This window comes from Sceloporus occidentalis, unplaced genomic scaffold, assembly GCF_023333645.1.
Source record: "Sceloporus occidentalis isolate IW3139 unplaced genomic scaffold, rSceOcc1.0.p SCAF_7, whole genome shotgun sequence".
Lineage (NCBI taxonomy): Eukaryota > Metazoa > Chordata > Lepidosauria > Squamata > Phrynosomatidae > Sceloporus > Sceloporus occidentalis.
Window position 1 is genome coordinate 17,469,086 of NW_028316987.1, and position 19,703 is coordinate 17,488,788.

Here is a 19,703-nt window from a genome sequence, read left to right on the forward strand (position 1 = left end):
CTCCACGGAAAACATGATAGATGATAGATTTGAAGGAAAATGGAGATACTGTACCATTTTAGATTTCCTGGGAGGCAGTTCCATGTCTTAAGGGGCAGTAAAGGAGCAGTCATTTGAAGGAATAGGAGACTACTAGGGATAATTGTGGTGGAAGTGCAAACATCTTCAACAGGATGTATCACATGTAAGAGCAAAGAGAAAAGGAGAGCTAAAATAAGGAACTTGTCCTGCATTTGGGACCAGCAGGATGTCAGCATAGCAACTGATGGATGTGCCATCTAGAACAGTGGTTCCCAAACTTTGGCCTTCCAGATGTTTTCGACTTCAGCTTCCACAGTTCCTTACTGTTAGCCAAGATGGCTTGGGCTTCTGGAAACCAAAGTCCAAAACATCTGGAGGACCAAGTTAGGGAACTACTAGAACAATAAATGAGGTGGATGACTTTGGTAGTACCTAGACTAGGTGAGAGGACTCAGGCTAGACCAGAAAGAAGTTTGTAGTTCCATCAGCCATGAACCCTTTCTGTTGAGGGGACAGAGAGGTAAAGGAGAAACTGTAAAGGGAGAAACAACATTATTTGGTGGCAAGATGAATCAGCCAAGCAGAAATTGGTCAGATGTGCTAGAAAATTCAAGAGATCATGTTATGCATTGAACCAGTTGGTAGCAGAGTGTTAAATTGTTTCTACAGTGCTTCATTATGCTTTTCTTGCTGTTTTTATTTTTGTTTCCTGTGGAAGAGAGTGTGTGTGGGGGGGGGGGGGGGAGGAGGGAGTTTTCTACAACTGGATTTAGTGAATCTGATCACTGTTAAGTCAAATAGCTTGCATACTGTAAGCATAGCTGCCTTTAGGGACCAAAAGACAAGATGTATAAACGAAAAAGCTATCTCTGCACTAATCCCCAGATCTCTGCCTAGTAGTCTAGAAAAACAACATAAACAGCAGACTTCCCTTATCAGTAAGATGCACAAACTCTTGCCCAAGACAAAGATGACAAAGTGAATGTTTCCCTATAAACACATCCCTTAGTATGGATTTTTTTTCTGATTGTATGAATCTATTCTCCCTTTTCCAATTACATTATATTTTCTGCTTCTATTCCAAGTGAGAGATGTCACTGGATATATAAACCTATTTTTCCTCAGCACCAACACCATCACCACACACAATATTTCTTTCTCTATCTGCCTAGCTCATGCCTCCCTTTCTTCCCTGGCTCTTTATTTGAGATAACTGGTTTTGTATCCATTGGGAAATTGGCAATGAGTCATATCAAATCCAGCAGTTCCAGTGGAATTAAAAACTGCCTGGTGGACACTCCTCAACTGTCATTAGTTTATAGGCCTTTTGGCTAGTAAGGTTTGTATCCCTAGCCTCCTATCACCCAGTCTGAGAAACTTTATTAGCTAAGAGTCTTCTTCATGACATGATGCTGGTTTAACTCCTATCTACACTAAGGTGTGAGTTTTGAGGGCTAATGAGTGTGCTTCATTTCCCAGATGCTGAGTATCTGCAGGGTTGCGCCCAGGTGCACCTGGGTGTTTCAAGGGGTAGAAGGTGCAGCCTTATGCTGGAGGTGGGCATTGCTGTTTCTTCCCTAGGTGTACAAGTGCAGTTGGAACATGTTCAGGAGCCCTTTGACTGCTGGCCAGTCACCAGAGGGTCCAAGCTGCTCTCATGAGCTTCCTGGGTGCTATTGCTCACTTAAGGAAGAAGAGGTGAAGTGGGAGAAGCTTTTTCTCCCTTCCAACAGTGGTGTAGGCATTGTGTTCCAACAGCACGCTTGTTGGATCTTGACATTTAGGCCAGCACTAGACTACAGTATCACCCTTGCAACTTGATTTCTAACACACACTACCACAGAATACTTTAAAAAAAATTGTGGTTTTTTAAAAAATAATTTTCTGTGTAGGCCTGATACATTTTTTAGCAGAAGCACCTTCTCACATCCTCTCTCTCACACAGCATGTTTCTCTATTATTTGCAGGGGGAACACTGGTATGGCATGACAACATGGCTGTGAACTATTCGAACTGGGGGCAGCATGACACAGGACCAAGCATGCTCAGCCAAAACAGCTGCTACTGGATCCAGAGCAGCAATGGGGTTTGGCGCTTGGGCTCCTGCACAAATGTCACGATGGGGGTCATTTGTAAGACCGCCCGAGGTAAGCAGGCAATCTGAAGTCCATGCTAAAGAGCAGGGGTGGGCTTCTCCCTAAAGTATGGCTTCTGCATAAAAGAATAGGGGCAGTGACAAGTTTGAAGGACAGATTGCTTATCTGTAACTGTAGTTCTTTGAGAGATCATCTGTGAATTCACACAAATGGGCTTCCTCCGCAGAGACATTTGGAACCTTTTAGAATCACTAGAGAAGACTTTTTGGCGGTAGCTCCACCCACCCTATACACACACACACACACACACACACACACACACACACACACACCTCTAGTGTTCCTGTTCTTTTCACTTCTAATTGGATGCTGCATAGCAGCATAATGAGGGAACATGTGCAAGAGCATGACATGACCTGAGGGAAGGATGGCCAAGTTTGTGTGAATTCATAGATGACCGCTCGAAGAACTACAGTTACAGGTAAGCAACCTGTCCTTCTTCATCATGGTCTCTGTGAATCACACAAACGGGTTCTTGTCTGCCTTCTCTCCCTTCTCACTGGCTTTCTTAGATGGCTTGGAGGAAGCCTTGGTTACAGCCGATGAGGATTTCTGCTTTTTAGGGATGGGATGGGGGGTCCTTGAGTTTAGTAGCCTCAGTCAGGTGTCGATGATTGAATTCGGGTTGACGCTTTGCTGATGATGGTTTGTGGCTCAACCTCGGGGAGCTCAGGTGAGCAGCATCAGTCTGATGGGCAGACTCCTTCGTCAAAGGCCGTCTATAAGGCGGAGATGGCAAAGGAACCAAGACAGTAGCAGTCAGGGGCACATGAAGCTTCAAGGCCCTCTCATAAAATAACGACTGCAGATGAGAGAGCCGATTTTTTCTGGCCTGAGGGGTAAAAGGCCTGAAGTAAGAGCAGGTCTGCATGTTATGCCCCTCACCCAGACAGAGCAAACGGCGAGTGTGTTTGTCTTGCTATGGGATTTTCATGCCACATTCCTCACATTTCTTAAACGACATAGATTGAGAGGCCATATTACTGGTCTGAGGTCAAATCTGTGAAGGTCAAACAATGTCCAAATCACAAAGCCGAGAGTAGCCAAGTTCAGACAGAAACAAAAGCCAGCAAAAATTCTATGCCAATGCAAAGTCTGAAAAAAAAAGCCGAAATCCAAAGCCAAAATCTGAGATCAAAAACTGTTATATTCAAATTGAAGAGGGATTCTAAGAATCAGTTCCTTTGATACTGCTAATGCAGCAGATTAAAAGGAACTGAGGGAAAAGAGCAGGAATGCTAGGGGTATATATAGTGGACCCTTGTTATACGCTAGGTTTTGGTTCCAAATCTGTGGATGCTCAAGTCCCATTAAATATAACGACATAGCAAAATAATGTCCCTTATAAAAAATAGAAAATTAAGGTTTGATATTTGAAATGTATACTTTTTTTTAAACATTTTCAAACCATGGATACTTGAATCCATGTATAAAAAACCTGTGTATAAGAAGGGCTGATTGTATAGGGTGGGCAGAGCTACCGCCAAAACGTTTTTCCTAGCAATTCTAGAAGGTTCCAAATGTCTCTGCGTAGGTGCAGGAAACCCATTTGTGTTGTTCACAGGGACCACGATGAAGAAGTGTATTTATTTCTATACTGTTGTGTGGAAAAATTGCAAAAGATCTAATCCTTACAACAACCTGGCTAAATGGGTTAGAAGGAAGAGACTGATTAAATGGGTAAGAAGGCTGGCCAGTAAATGGTGGGTCTCCATGTGGATTTGGTGGGGTGGACACCTGATTGGCTAGAATAAATGTGGATGTGAATGTTGTGTCTTATTTTCAACAGTTGATGGCTGCTACATTTTAGGCTTAGGAGTTTATCACTAAGGACGAATCCCATGCAGAAACTAAATTTAAACTGAAAATAATCCGCATTTGCAGGTTGTTTTTCAGATGACGTTCAGGATTAACCTGAACAGAAAGTGGGGGGAAAAATCCTTATTTGCAGGATGTTTTTCAGACAACATTTGTGTGAAAGAGAAATAATGCGAAAATAACCCGAATGCAAAGTTGTCAAAACCAGCTCCTTTTTATTTCCTTAAATTCTGAAAGTACAAAGGAGCTTTTGGTTTGGATATTTTTGCGTTATTTCTCTTTCACGCCTACGCATCTGACAAACAACACCCGAATTTTAAAATGCCATTTCTGCATGGGATTTTACTAATTCCCCCTCTGTGTGATAAACTCTTTAGATGAGTTGGGCGATAAACGTACAGTGTGTTATCTAGGGCTTTAGTAGGAATTTGCAAAGCTTTGCAGACTCATGGCATAAAGAGTCAGATTTCAAGTAGAGGGGATAGGGAGAGTGGGAGCTGGGTTAGATAAACCTAACCGTATCTTTTGCATTCTGCCTGATGAAGAATTCTATAAACACTGGAAGTACTTATAACTGTACCTTTAGGAGTTAAAATAATACAAGAGCAACGCATGGAGGGGTCAGTATGGAATGGCTTGAAAAGCATTGGATAATTCTCTTTGAGCAATAGGTCAAATTGTACTGGGGACAGTCAACTAAGTTTGTTTTTCTGTCTCTCCCCGGCTCTACTTTCCTCATTTTCTTTTTCCATGGCAGTGGAAGAAAGCCACCTCTCCAGATCAGGTATGTATCAACTAAAAGTGAACATTTTGCTTTCTTGTAGATCATGGTAGCTCAGCTCCTTGAAATTCCCTTAAACACCAGTTCTGAAATTAGATCAGTTTATAGTTTTTTAATCTGTCTGTAAACCCAAGGCTTTGTGTATTCTGCATTATGGATGTGGCAACAAATTCTAGGGGTGTGTGTGTGTGAGAGAGACAGACAGACAGACAGAGACTGAGGGAGAAATGTAGTAAACATATAATCTGTATCACTTATGCAAAGAAACAAAGAAATGCATAGGAAAAAAATTCTAAGGCCCGAAACAGACAGGCCAAAAGGTCCACCATAGGGCTGCATTGGGGACATGGAGTTTAGACTACCTACACCCCAAACACAGCCTGAAGCTACCCCAACGCCACTCCAATCCAGAAGAGTTGGCTTGAAAACGAGCAGAAAACCCCCCACTTCTTTTCAGAGTCGGGTTGGAAACAGTGGTGATGGTTGCTCCGGTTGCTGTATTGCCAGGGTGAATGATGTTGGGGTGGTCTGTATGACCCCTGAGAGAGTCATATTAAATTCCACTTGTCTTGTAGATGCAAAAATAAGTTTGAAATCCAATTGACAAAACCTAGTGGAATGTGTGGAGCTGGAAACTGCTCAAATTAGCAGTGTCTGTTAGGGAAAGGATGAGTCTCCCTTCCCTGCAAATGTTCCTCTTCCTCTTCCATAGAATTAGTTTTGCAAACTGAACATAGGACATCTTTATAAAATGTATGTCTTGACTCAGAATTTGTGCTACAAATAGCTACATTTGGTGCCAAAAAAGGACAAATACAAAGTGTAAAAACAGCCTCCTTGGCAAAAAGGGTTCAAGTGAGGACTTCTCATATCCATGGAAGTTCCTCCTTTTGGAACCCACATGACAGGAATTTCCCTGCTTCAGTGTGTCTGCTTATAATTCCTCATATTGTATATATTAACCAAAGTATAACCAGTCATGGGAGTTCTGTGCACAAAAGGATCTTGCTAACTTCTCTCTGAAGTCTCTTTTACCAAAGTAAGCTTTTATTCCTTATCCTTCTTTCTTTTCTGCAGCTTTCTTGGAGAACACAAAGGCCATTGCAGTGGTCATTCTCTCCTCCTTAGCACTGTGTGCATTGATAGCTATTGCCATATATCTGTACAAACGTCGGTGGAGCTCAGAGCGTGGGACATTTGAGAGTGCCCGATACAGCCGTACCAAATCCAACCCTAGTGAATCTGCTGAAAAGAATATCTTGGTGTCTGATATGGAGATGAACGAACAACAAGACTAATGGTGGAATTGTTGACCATAGGGGTGGGTGGGGAGGGAGGGACATGAGTGCCTGGCATACATACTAGCTCAAAAGTAAGCCCCTGATGAAAGCAGAGAATAACAGGAGAATTATTGCAGTGGGATGGGAAGATGAGACAGCAAACCACGATATGTGGAGAAATATAAAAAAGTGTTTTCCTTTGGGAACCTGTCCCATGTCTGCGTGATGCCAAAAGAAATAAATCCAGAGCTGGTTTTGTAAGTCTGTCATACCCAGAGAGAAGCTATGGAAGGAGAGGAGACAGTTTATGTCTTGGAGAAAAATCCCATTAGGCATTCTCTAGTCTCTTTGGGTACCAGCAGAGTAATCTCCACATCTTCTTATAAACTGAAAATGTAAACATTTCTCCTGGTTATAATGCCAAACTAAGGAAGGGCCTTGCAGAATTTTCTCACCTCTCTCTTGGTAAGAACATGACTTTGCTGTATTGCATTACTCCTTGGAGCCATGTAGCTAATTAAAGAGTGTAAGGCTCTTGAATTCCAGTTAATGGTGACTGAACCTTCTTGGTGTTGAGAAACTGCAAGAAAATGTCTTCTCCAGCCATGCTACAACTATAGCAACCATTCTGCTGTTAAATTCTGTTGCCATAGAGGGCTTTTCTGCAATAATGTGCAAGTGGCATCACAAGCACTTTCATAGCTACAATTGACCTCTCAGTGCTAGATACACATTACAGGTATGTCCTTGGAATATGAGGAAGAAGTTAGGAATGGTGCTGTTTGCTTCTTTTTGTCACAATTTTGACTAGCGAAACTCATACAAGTGAAGGAACACCGTTTGGAAAGAATATCACTAAATTGTCCCCTCTGAACCATGCGGTGAGAAGTTCACAAAATGGCTAGCATGAGGTTGTCATTTGCTGCTAGTTATTAACACACTTTCCAGAAGTTGCAGTGATGGCACAGCTACAATCCAAATGTTCATAGAAATGTTGAAAATGAACTAGCTATACTGGAGGAAAGGCTGCATCTTCCAGGGGAAAATATAGAGATTCAAGTTCTTAGCAAATGCATTATGTCTGAAACAGAGTTAGTGCCCCAAAGGACAAATACTACAAGACACAGGAAATAAATGCATCTTTTGCACAAAAGCCTATATTGCAGAAAGGCGCTCAGAACATCCATGTGTCTTGGGTGGAAAACTAGTGCTAACATGCTTGGTTTTAAAAAACATTTTGTTGTTGCCTTGCTGGATAAGAGGTATAAATAACTTGTTTTGTGGTAGCCCTCATTTTACACTGTATCAAAGTATTCAAAGTGTATGCGATAGTTACTCATTTGGGGCTAGTATTTTATGTCTGCATAGAGCTGATGCCCAAGTGCTCTAGAATCCCTCCCTCCAACACTTTGTTTTTTTATCATTTGAAGAAGTGCAACAAGACACTTGGTTCTTCTGGTTTCTGGAACAACATGCAATCTTGCCAATCTGGGTTTCAATCTTAGCTATTCAGAGCCAGGGAGAGACTATCGGCCTAGCACATGTCCTTTTGTGAAAGAAATGTGGAATGAAGAGAACCTTGTTTGGGCTGGGAACCCTGCAAGAGGCAATCCTTTTTCTCATCATCTTCCAACAAAATAATTTTTTATGATGGCTGTGACAATGAATGGAGGGTAGCTATTTTTGCTACTCAAGTCATTATTAGAATTATTGTAAAGGGGAAATAATCTGGTGATTTTCACTTAAGCTGGACATTAAGTGTTTGTAAAAATGTTTACTATTGTCTCTCTCATCCTTAAGAAACTGAAAAGTGCCATAACTGCCTATAATATGAGTTTCAGAGACAATCTTAAGTTTTCCAATTCTTTTGTTTTTCCCTGATGACTGCTGCTTGCTTTCTGGGTTTCTTTTTTTGCTTCAAAGTTATACACATATCTTGATTTATAGCAAATTTGCCCATCTGTTCTGCTCAGGGAATCCTTCCAAGGGCTTAATCCGAATTAGCATCAAGCCTTGGACTTTTCCATACTAGGGCTCCATAATGGAGTATGAAAAGTAATAGTGTCTTTGAGTATGGGCACCTTCCTCTTACTGATGACTAGCTATAGGTAAGCCTTACATATTGGGGGGTGATGCATTTCATTTTACAAATCAATCCGGAGTGTAGATGTGTGGGGGCAAAATGAGGGAATTACTCCCTATATGTATTATGTTCTCCAGTGAAATGTTCCTTCAGTGCCCAAATTTCTAGCATTGCAGAAACTCAAAACTTTAGTTGAGCATTCAGAAATACAATTTAGTCATTCAAAGGAAAGGCACAGGCAAAGTTACCAAAGAAATGTGAGCACATCAAATAAGAGTTCTAGATACGATTGATTTTCAGTGTCTCATTCTCTGCAATGCTAGAAATTTGGGGACTGAAAGAAAATTTTATTGATGAGGCAGAAGGCCCTCATTCTGCTTTCTTCACATAGCTACACTCCTGAAGTCAATCACTGATCTTTTTGCAACACCATCTAGCAGAGCATTCTTATGTATTGTGGAAATAGCACAGGCTGGCAAAATGAACACCATTGTTCACTGGAAGGGATCTTCTCTGAAATTCTGGATTCTTTCCCAGTAATGTTTGTGTGTAGGACAAGTGTTCACTCTGTATTTTAACTGGGAAGCATTTGTGAAAAGATATTCTGCCAGGAAGGCAGACAGGCTGACCAGCCAAAGTATATTCAGGAATTAAGTGCAATAGCAGAGCTGAAAGGAGGGAAAGTTGTACAATAGCAACTTCTTCATCCACCCAGCTTTACATGCTGCTGCTCCGTCTCTTCTTCAGTAATGACAACACTATAGTCACCCCTCACCAATTTTAATAATTTTATTTACTTTTTCAGCTTATCTTTTGGTTTCAAGGTGAACTGACACAGAACTAAGACAATTCACAACGAATTTCATACATGGAGGTGGGAAGGAGTAGCATCGTGCACCCCAAATTTTGAAAATATTTGTTTGGAATTACTGAAAAATGCTTTAGCTTAAATATTCTATCACCCTTTTGAATAATGTGAAAAGGTTCTGAAAAAACCTGGCAACTTTTAAAATAGTGTACTTTTGCTTTTTATAAAGTAAGTCTTCTAGAATCTTCAAATAAAGCTTCATTTCCCATCAGTTTTAGCAAAACTAGATTCTTGTTCTTCCACTGTTTTCAGTGGCAATAGGGAGGCAAAACAATGTCTGATGATGTCTGGTTTGTTTTGTTTTGTTTTGCTTTGCTTTCTTTGCTGTAAAAGATGCTGGCAAGATTTTGGTTTGGATAATACAAACACTGGGTATTGACAGTGGCTGTGACTGGACTAATGGATTTCAAAGCAATCGATTTTGCAGTCCTTTGAGTAAGACTATATGCAAAAGAGCAGCAGCTTGAAAATGCAATTAATGTTTCTTGATTTAGCCAAATTTTTCAACTGATTATAGCAGTCTTGTAGCTTGCCACTAACTCATTTGATTGAAGTGAGGAACAAAGTCTCCTCTGAACTATGTAGTTAGCTGGATCCACCACTCAAGTCATGCTAAATTACAAATATAAATGGGTATATAGACTGAAATCATTTCCGCAGTACTGGATTTTACACAAAACATTATTAACCTGATGGCTGTGTAACCTGCTCATCTGATCATGGAACCTCCATCTTTAGAGCAAGATAGGAATATGCATGCTAGTGTCCACTATTGAACTCTATGTATCACCATGATGAGAATTCTTTAAAAAACCTTAACTCTCAATAGCAATTTTGGACAAAACACGGGAGACAGATCTCATCACCATGAAATAAAAGTTAAAATTCAATGCTCTTGTCATCATGAGCATATTATGACTCTGCAACTGCTAAGACAGGCTGTTATCTGGGCTACAAATCAAGATACTCCTTTCGCTCAGTAAAGACTTTCACTGTAAATTTAATCCACCAAGGCAATGTCTTATGAAAAAGCACACACACATCAGCAACAAGCATGTTAGATGTGGCATTCCCTTCTGATGAGAGGCTGGCTTGGTACAAGATCACCTCTGTTTGGCAGATGGCCAGTGTCAGAAGTACCTCAGCCCATGTACAGATCAACTATACTACGATGTTGTATGTGCTATACACATTTTCAAAGGCTGCCTCTAGATTTTCACACTTTTGGACAGCCGTTGCCACACAACATATTTCAAATGTATCCCTGCCACAGTAATGAAAACAACTTGGAAACTGCAGCCCTCTCATGCATAGCTACTTTTAAGGACTATTATTATTGTTAATATTAATCTGAAATGAGCAGTATAGTATGTGATGCACAGAATGCAAGCATGAAATGGTTCCTAGCAGTCTACAGTGGTTGCATAATAAAGATGTACTGGAGGGCAGTAACTTGGCTTAAACTCTTCTTCATACCAGATGATTTATACCAAAACATCTGATAGAGAAGAGTGCCTTATCTGATATGCACCCTTGTAATGCACCCCAATAGTAATAACCCTGCTCACTTATTGTATATTTATTCTCTTAAAGGGGGATGGGGGTTCTGAAAAGTTAACAATTTTTATTAGTATCTTGAGCCATTTAAAGAGAAAGTAATAATATTATCAAGTTGATCATACAATACACCAGCATATTTACATTTGTGTGCTATGGAATGTCCATTGTCAAGGCTGGGCATACAACTCATTTTTAATGTACAAAAGGATTCTTGCAGTCCAAGGAACCTCTGACCCACGGAAGTGCAACTATGTAAAATGATACAGACTGGATTTTATAGCAGGTGTAGCAAAAGTAGATATCTAATTCACCATTCCAAATAGCTGCCAAAAGAATAGCTATTGCTTAATGGCTGGTGGCCAGTTTGAGAGATATTAAAACATTTTCACTCTGCCAGTTGCTGTTATAACCCACGTTGTTTCAAAAAGTTTGTTAATAATTTAAAAGCAACAACACAAGAATCAAACTACACAAACAGCCACAACAGCCCCAGACCCTTAGAAGACTTTAGATTTAAATGGTGACACTGAATACGAATGGTGTACATATTCATTGTGGCCTGGTGATAAGAAAGAGGGTGAAAATGAAAAGATGTGGAGAAGGGTTCCCTTTTAGATTCTGAGAAAGAGTTTGCTTCCGTAGAGTCACCATGCCTGTTCTTAGCCACTGCTGCTAGAGTTGGCTGAATCTGGAAATATGGAAGAAATAAACCATTTAGAACATTTTTCTCCATAAAGCAGCAGGAGTAGTTTTAAATATATTCAGTAAACTATTATTCAGAAGATCAACGAAAGCCTAAATAGTATAAACCCACATTTAGTTACTTACCTAACCCACAGAGGTCAATTATGTAATTAAATCAAAATGTCAGAGAAGCCAGGCTCATGTGACAGGAACATATTACATGTTACAAGCTCACCTAACAGGAATATATATTTGTCCAGTGATGCTATTTGTACCTCGAAACTTGAGTCAAAAGATTTACTTGGCAGTCAATCTTACAACCTATTGTAAATGCATAGTTTTGAAAAATGACATAAAGAAATATGCCATTTTTGTCATGCTCGGGCTGCATTTTTCTTCAGCACTGATGAGCCACATCATTTGAGCAATTAGAAGCCAAAGAGAAGATGTCACTTCTAGGTAAATTTAACCCTTGGTTCCTTTTCTTAAAAAATAATAATGATTGGCTTCTTGTTGGGTGCCCTCAAGTTCTTTCTGACTTATGTTGACTCCAAGGTGAACCTACCATGGGTTTGCTTAGCAAGACTTGTTCAGAGGGGGTTTGTCATTGTGCTCTGCTAAGAGATCACAAATTGCCCAAAGTCACTAGTGGCTTTCCATGGCCAAGTAGGTACACCATGCTGGGTCTCTAATGCTTGGATTGACCATTTCAATCTTGTTCTGTTTCATGTCTTCAAAGACAAATTCTGTCTTCAAACACAAATGCCTCAACTTGCTACCAGTAATTAATGTTATGTAGTTACTGCTGAGGAACATCAGCTAGTGTTCCCTTTTCAGTGTTTCACGCATTGTGCAGGATGTTTTTGCAAAGAGAATGTACAGCTGAAAAAGTGACCTAGTCATTCTTTGTCCTAGTTGAGTGGAGACAGTTGTTAAGATAGGGGGAGAGTGTATGCACATATTCAGAGGTGGATTTTATCACTTATCTGGTACATTGCCATAAAGCCAATTTATTGCCTTGGCCTGGTCCAAATGAAGGCCTGCCAAAGTCTGCCTCTTCGCTTAACAGAGATTCCTATGAATCTGGAAGCCATGAGCCAGAGCATAGCTGATACTGATAAATACCTACTTTAATCCTTCTGTGGTTTAGTGAAGGGTTGGGGCCTACTGAGCTACATTTTACTCTGTCCAGTTATTTCAGCAAAAACTAACTGTCTTGGGGCAATGTAAAGACATTTGTTTGTTTATTAGCTTGTCCTTTTTCTCAGCGATAGACTCAAGGTGACTCACAATAGAATTAACAGATACAATAAAAACACAATTAAGTTATAGTGCTGAACAAGATTAAAACAACAGTAATACAATCAATGTTAAAAGCAGAATAAAAAAGTGCAACATCCCATTAAAAGCCCTCTCCTAGCAGCCAGTCAATTGTCAAAAGCCTGCCTCCATATAAAGGGCTTTCTCTTCCAGCAAAAGCACAGCAGGGAAGCCTAGCCTCCTTTGGAAGTGAATTCTGTAACCTGGGAGTATGAAATAAACTTTTGTGGATGAGAGCCCATGCGTTCATACATGTATGGAAGGGGGGGCGAGTTATAAACAGTGGTACCTCTTTATCTTTGGGTGATAGACTTAATATTTGAAGATAATTCCCTAAAAGCTACTCAGTGGCAACAGACCATAAACATGCACAGAGACTAGATCTTTTAACAAACCAAGATGCCAAGTTTTCCCCATATTCAAGCACAACACCACTATCAAGGTGAATTATTCTAGTGTAATCTCCTCTACTGGACACTATATAGGGGGATATCCAGAAGCTCCTTACACAAGGTTTCCTCACCAGCATTGCAACAGAAGCTGAGGAGCGCATGGGTACAACTGCACTTCCAACCCAAATGACCACTCAGTAAATAGTTGCCATTACACAATGTGTATGATGAGGAAGAAGCAGCCTTTGAAATCCTGAATGTGCATTGCAAATATGCTAGGGGAGCTTTATGCAAATCACATCTTGGCCAATGCCAGCAGTACTATCTGGGACTCTGATCTGCTCGCTGCACACTGTGTACTATACAGTATCATCCAAAATCCACAAGACAGCAATACTTTTATTAGACCAACCAAAATGCACATTATACATGTTGCAAGCTTTCGAAGCTCCATTGGCTTCTTCATCAGGCAAAAAAATAAAAAATAAAATGATACACGAGAAAAAAATTGACAATCTTAGTCATAGCCCTGCATTTGGTCAAGATGTGGTAGTTAGTGTGTTCTATAGAGATAAATCTGTCGTGAAAAATGGCAACAATCAAGAACCCTTTAACCTGTCTTAAGCATTCTACTATTGACCTGAATATTGCATATATTGTCCACAGGACCTTCAAATGGAAATTCAGTGTGAAACAACTGAACAACTTATCAGGAAATTTGATTCTATTTTCTTTGGGCCTTTACCAAGACAGTGGACTCATTTACTATTTGTATTAACATATCATATGAAGAATTATTTGTGTTATCATCAATTATTGTTATTGAGAACAGTCAATATAAATTATTTTTGAATGGTTAATATAATTTATTTGTCAGCTACCCATATCCATTTTGTTACAGACTATGCCTCTTGTATTTCAGTCATTTTGTTTTATTGTTTAGTTATCCTTTATATTTCAAGTGTCTATGCACACATGCATATATTCTAACTCAGCCAGTACTTCATGCCCCACTTTAAATCCATGCCTTAAAACAGATGTCTGCTAGGGCTACAAGTCAAAAGATGTATAACTATCCCATCTTTTTCTTCTTCTCCATAGAATTTTTAAATAGAGTGTTGTTTTTTAAAATGGATGGAGCATTTGAATGTTCTAAAGGAAGGCTGGGCAACTAAAGAAGACTAGGGGTTGCATTAGCCCTCCAGAAAACCTTGGGGATCCATGCCCCCATCATATCTGCTCCCCCACAAAAAATATATTCTCCCCCTGAATGCACTCTAGGAGACATGGAGGCATATTTTGGGGGATTCTTGGGCTCAGAGGGCATGTTGAGACAAAAATATTTTTACCTTTTCAGGGGGCAAAATTTAGTTTTGACCCCTAGAATATTAAGGAGGCTCCAAACATGACGGAATTACATTTCACAGCAAGAGAAATTGGTCTTGCCTACCCTGTTGTAAATTGAAGACATATTTATACGAATCCTTTCCTACAGAAAATCCTATGAATGGAGCAGGGTGAATATGCACCCAAAGCTTCCTCCAGAAACACCCCATGTCACAATAAATCCGTTTAACTGCAATCCGAAATATACAGTAAGCACCACTGAACATAGAAGCAATTTCTTCTAAATGATATTCTTAGGATTCATCCACAGTGATGGTACAAAAAAAAAAGTGACATGCACCTTTATTCGGCTTATGTAACGTCACAAAATGGAAAGCAAACTTGACTTCCCCCTAGTATTTTTGAAGCAGAAATCTGTTTCAAGTGCATAGGTGGAACATAGAGGCCTTCTTTAAGACAGAAGAAAGGTCTGTGCAATTGCTTCCCCCCCACCATTCAGATTCATTTGGGGGCTTTATCACACATGACTTTTAAATGGGAGGAAAGTGGCATTGGTAACACTGATCGCAGGACGCCACTTCCCTCTTGTAGCTGCCCTATCCCTCAGCCATCTCTTTTAAATCACGGGAGAAACCCGAGAATGAGCTGCCAATAGCATGATGCCCTGGGTGCGGAAAGCCATTCCCGCGCCAGTCGCATTATTGGCAGTCACATGGTGTCATTGTCCCCATCTCTCCCCTTGCTATTTTTTCCCCTGCTCTTTTTGTTGTGCAATTCCAGAGCTCCACGGTATCAAGGTTTCTTAGAAAAAAAATTAAAATGTTAACTTGGGGCTGCAGAGCTCTGAAATAGTGCAAGAAAGGTTAAAAAATTAAAATAAAAATAAAATAAAATAAAATAAAATAAAGGCATGCCAGGGAGGGAGGGTGGAATTAAGGGAGAGGATGAGAAGGGAGCATGATGGGAGCAGCAGTCCCATTGCACAAAAGAAAACCGATGTAGTAATGGTGGAAAACAACAGCAGTGAGAAAGCCCTTGGTGAGAAGCAAAGGGAGATGCAGCTACTGGCACCAAAAGAGAGTTAAAAGAACTTCTTTGTTGCAGACATGAAGGTGAGAGGCTCCATATTTGTTCCTAATGAATCCAACTGCTACTGATCTTCCTTCTTGCTTGCTATGCCAACTCCTTTGAAGGTGCTTGGGCTTTTTTTCTTGGAAATGAAGGGTTAGGAAATAGAGGCACTTGTCAGCTTACAGCTAAGTTTTATGTTGTTTTTTAAAGCAGGATCACGCTCTTCTACATTGCTTGCTCTTGGTATTTTTTGGGTTATTTCAGGTGAAAGCTAAAATGATTACATCAAATTTTAGAGCCTCATATGGATGTCTGCCAAGGCCTTCACCTTCCACTCTGTGTTAGGACATATCACAGATACCATGACTACTACATCAGGTCAGGAACCTGATCCTTAATTTTGTGGAACATCTTGCCTGATGAAGACATATGGAAATCTTGAGAGCTTGTACACATTACAGGTCAGCAGTACAGGAATGAGACTTGATAATGATGGGGTGATTATTAACATTATAAAAAATGTTGGCTCTAACTTATGAGCATCCATTATGATCAGAGACAATTGTGAATTACAATAAGCCTCTTATCCATCTACTGAGAAAGCCAAACGTTTTAAACTTTAATAGGACTGTGAAAATAACTTTTCTGTCTTGTTACTTCTCTGAGGTAAAGTTTCATTTTTAGTTAGTCCCTGGTGTGTTCAAACAGAATGATTATTCAGATTTATTCTAAAACGTTTATATATTAAGAAACCAGTGCAAACAGTTGAAAGGAAAGAGCTAAGGTTTTCTTAACCTTAGCTGAGAGAGATGAGTAAGGAACTGCTACTGCTAACTAACAGTTGGCTCAATGGCTTATCCTCAGCTCTTCCCTTTTAGAAGCTCCAAGGGATTTCACATTCACTTGGCTTCAGCTGGCTTTAAGAGAAACAACAAAGGCTGTGATAGCAGAGAGGGCACCTTACTCATATTGCAATAGACTTCAAAGAATAGCTACAGAATCTTTCAGCAACACCAAACACCAACTTCATCTTCACATGCACTCCAATAACTTTATTACAGAAGCTAAAAGTATCACCAGCCTTTGAGGCTCATTGACCTGTTTATTCTTTCCTAAACATGATACTAAGCAATCAATTACTAACAAAGCCTTTCTGATGTCTATGCAAGGAAAACATGTAAACCCCTACAGAAAATAATTTGTTGACAACTGCAACCTTGACTTGCAACCCTTGAATGAGACATCTCCAAAACCCCTATCCTCTGCTCAGATCCTGACAGTTCAGGCCTCTGTCTGACCTCCCTGACTGAGTCTATCTATATAGCATGCAGCCTCCCTCTCTTTCTGATGCCTTACATTTTTCCTAACACTATTGTCTTTTCTACCGAGTTGTGACTTCTCATAATGTGGCCAAAGTACAATAGCCTCAGCTTCATCCTCTTGGCTTCAAGGGAGAGCTCTGGTTTGATCTGTTCTAGGACCCATTTGTTTATCTTTTTGGCTGCCTTCTGTATCCTCAGCACTTCCCCAGCATCACATCTCAAATGAGTTGATTTTCTTCACTATCCAGTTCTCACATCCATACATGGTGATGAGGAATACCATGGCTTGGATGATTCTGACTTTAGTGCTCAGTTGTGTGTGTATGTACACACACACACACACACACATGTTTCCCGTGAATATGGAAAAACCACAAATAACAAAATCACCATGTTTTTACCCGAGAGGACACTTCTCTAGGAATCTCTAGGTCCTCCAGTGCAACTCTGTGGTCAACATCCGACAGACACTGACCATAGAACTGCACTGGAGGAGCTACAAAGGCCTAGAAGAGTATTCTCTCTAGGAATCTCTAGGTCTTTCAGTGCAACTTTTAGTTGAAGTTGGCCACAGAGTGCACTGGAGGACCTAGATATTCCTAGACAGAACATATTAATCAAATCCATGAATAATCAAAGCTGCAAATATGAAAACCACAAATATGGAGGGATGAGTGTATATATGTATATATATATACACTGATACAAAATCTAACATCAAAATGCCAGTGTTCAGAAACCAATACAGGAACATTTTGATCTACCAGGATACACTGCAGCTGACCCAAAAACTGTCATTCTTCAAAGGAAAATCAAGGGAGACATCAGCTGAGCTAACAACTTATCAGGGACCATGAATCAAGATAATGATCCACTCTGACTCCAGACACCAACATTGCAAAATGATAGTTACTATGCCTTATTTATCACTAGCTGCTTTTTCTGAAGATGTTCACACTTTTTGTCTACATTGAAGTTTTGCTTAGAATCATCAGACTTACTTCTTACATTTGGCTCATTTATATTTTTTCTCTGCTCCTGTGAATATACCTACTAAATGAGTTGTACCTCATGCATCTGATGATCTAGTCCACAAAAGTTTATGCCAAAAATCTATTATACTTTGTTGAAGCAAAGTGGAAGTTTCTAGATAGAGTTTCATTTAATGGTGTACACTAACTAATTCCATGTGTAACTTTCTTCCAACTTGCTGTGGAACAATGTGTTTCCTGAAGTTTCCTTCTATTTCTCAGATTCAGCTTGACTATTCTTGGCACAGCATGCAGGATAATAGATATGCTCCTTTCATCTATGTACTCTGTCCTAGAATGGTCTACTGACATATCTAGTTCTGACCACCTCTTGCAGAAATCCATAATGGTCAGTGAAGGAAAAGGCATGATATGAATACTTGAAAGCCACAATGTGTTGTTTTATTGGGGCAGAGGTAACACATGGAACCTGTTAGTGCAGATATTAAGATAGACCCACTTTCTGCTCCAGTGAGTCTTGCATTTTAAAAATTACTTTGTATATTCCTTTCATTAAACCATCTGGGGAAACCACTGCTTTGAGTTTGTAGTTCCCGAAACAAAAGATTTTAAAAAGAAATAAGCCTGAAAATTATTCTGGAAATGTAGGTTAATTTTAGTAAAACAGCAATTTGCCTAACATATTGGAGTGGAAACCTTCAAGGGCATAAGACTTCAAGTTGCTGAGTTGTTTGAATAAAACTTTTTTATATACTCCTCTATATGCAGTGCTGTCCTTTCCTATCCTGTGAACTGGGAGCCAAACTATATGTGCTTAGCATTTGATGTGCCTGATCTTTGTTATTTAAATAATAGCTGTGGGTAGGGACAGAGCAGGATTGGGAATGCTGTAGTGCAAAGAAAATCTCATCAAACTGATATTAGCACCAACATTTTGTTTGATTAATGCTACTGAAAGCTGTTCTCCTATGGCAACAGCCATTTCAATGGGGAAATTCCATTAAGAATGCAGCCCAGGGAGAAAGGGTTAAAAACACTCTCTTCAGGCTCTTGATCAAAGACGTTAAATGCATTTAATCATACATCTGACTCTAAGGCAATGTTCCCCAAACTGTGCTCTTTAAGTGATTGTGGGTTTCAACTCCCAGAATCCCAGACCTTTGGCCAACATGGCTGAGGCTTTTGAGAGCTGAAGTCCAAAATCATTGCTATAAGACAATGCCAGGGAACTATTGGGATTGGGGTGGCTGCACTGTTTCCCTGGGAGATCCTTGGGAGTCACAATCCCAACTGCTAATCCATATGATCTCACAAAAATTGGAGAGCTGAAAAATATTGCCTGCAAGAAACAAACCTCTGTGGGTTGGTTTTGGCCATTTTGCCATGTTTGCGGAAGTTTCGCCTACCATATATTTTTAGGCCTCCAAAGGTTTTCCCTTCAGACTATACAAAGCTTTTTTCAAACCAGGAAATGACCAGAGCAGGAAATCTGAACACATCCTAGTTTTAAGAAAGGACAAAGAAAGTGCTCTGTGTGTGCACGCCTTCAGGTCATCTGTCAACTGATGGGGAACTCATCTCTCTCTTTTCTTTTTTTGCAGGGCTTCTAGAAAGGCCTCTGGAAGCCAAAAATAAAATAAAATAAAATAAAATAAAATGATGAGGGCCCCCTAAATGCATAAACTGATTGCATTGCAGTGCCTGTGAAGGTGGAACAAAGGCAAAATTGTCACAACTGACAAGGGCTGAGTTAATATTTGTGTTCAATCTGACATATTTTGCTACTTGTCAGTCAGAAATAACAAGTGGTTATATTCATGTTCAAGATTAATGCATAAACTGCAGAACTCAGAAACTAAAGGGCTGAATCTTGTTGGTAGTCTCAACTAAGGTATGCGTACTAAATGAATTGCTGAGAGTCACCACCTATGCAAATCCCATTGACTCAGTGAGTCTATAAACAGGATTCAGCATACAAGGTATGGCTCTCATATGGCCAGCCAACCAA

At 40.0% G+C, this 19,703-nt stretch overlaps 2 protein-coding genes across 4 annotated transcripts in view; one reads left to right on the top strand and one right to left on the bottom strand.

The window, feature by feature from the left end:
- MRC2 (mannose receptor C-type 2) overlaps positions 1 to 6,090 on the top strand; it is a 61,782-nt gene extending 55,692 nt beyond the window's left edge. For both annotated transcript variants that reach the window (XM_089531224.1, XM_089531223.1), the window contains exons 27-29: positions 1,989 to 2,168; positions 4,753 to 4,779; positions 5,854 to 6,090. In XM_089531224.1, the coding sequence (XP_089387350.1) occupies positions 1,989 to 2,168; positions 4,753 to 4,779; positions 5,854 to 6,074 (428 nt within the window). In that variant the 3' untranslated portion in view covers positions 6,075 to 6,090. The remainder of the gene's footprint in view (positions 1 to 1,988; positions 2,169 to 4,752; positions 4,780 to 5,853) is intronic.
- Positions 6,091 to 8,931: 2,841 nt separating this feature from the next.
- Positions 8,932 to 19,703, bottom strand: part of MARCHF10 (membrane associated ring-CH-type finger 10) — a 50,969-nt gene continuing 40,197 nt past the window's right edge. For both annotated transcript variants that reach the window (XM_089532208.1, XM_089532209.1), the window contains exon 12: positions 8,932 to 11,255. In XM_089532208.1, coding sequence (XP_089388334.1) covers positions 11,227 to 11,255 — 29 coding nt within the window. In that variant the 3' untranslated portion in view covers positions 8,932 to 11,226. The remainder of the gene's footprint in view (positions 11,256 to 19,703) is intronic.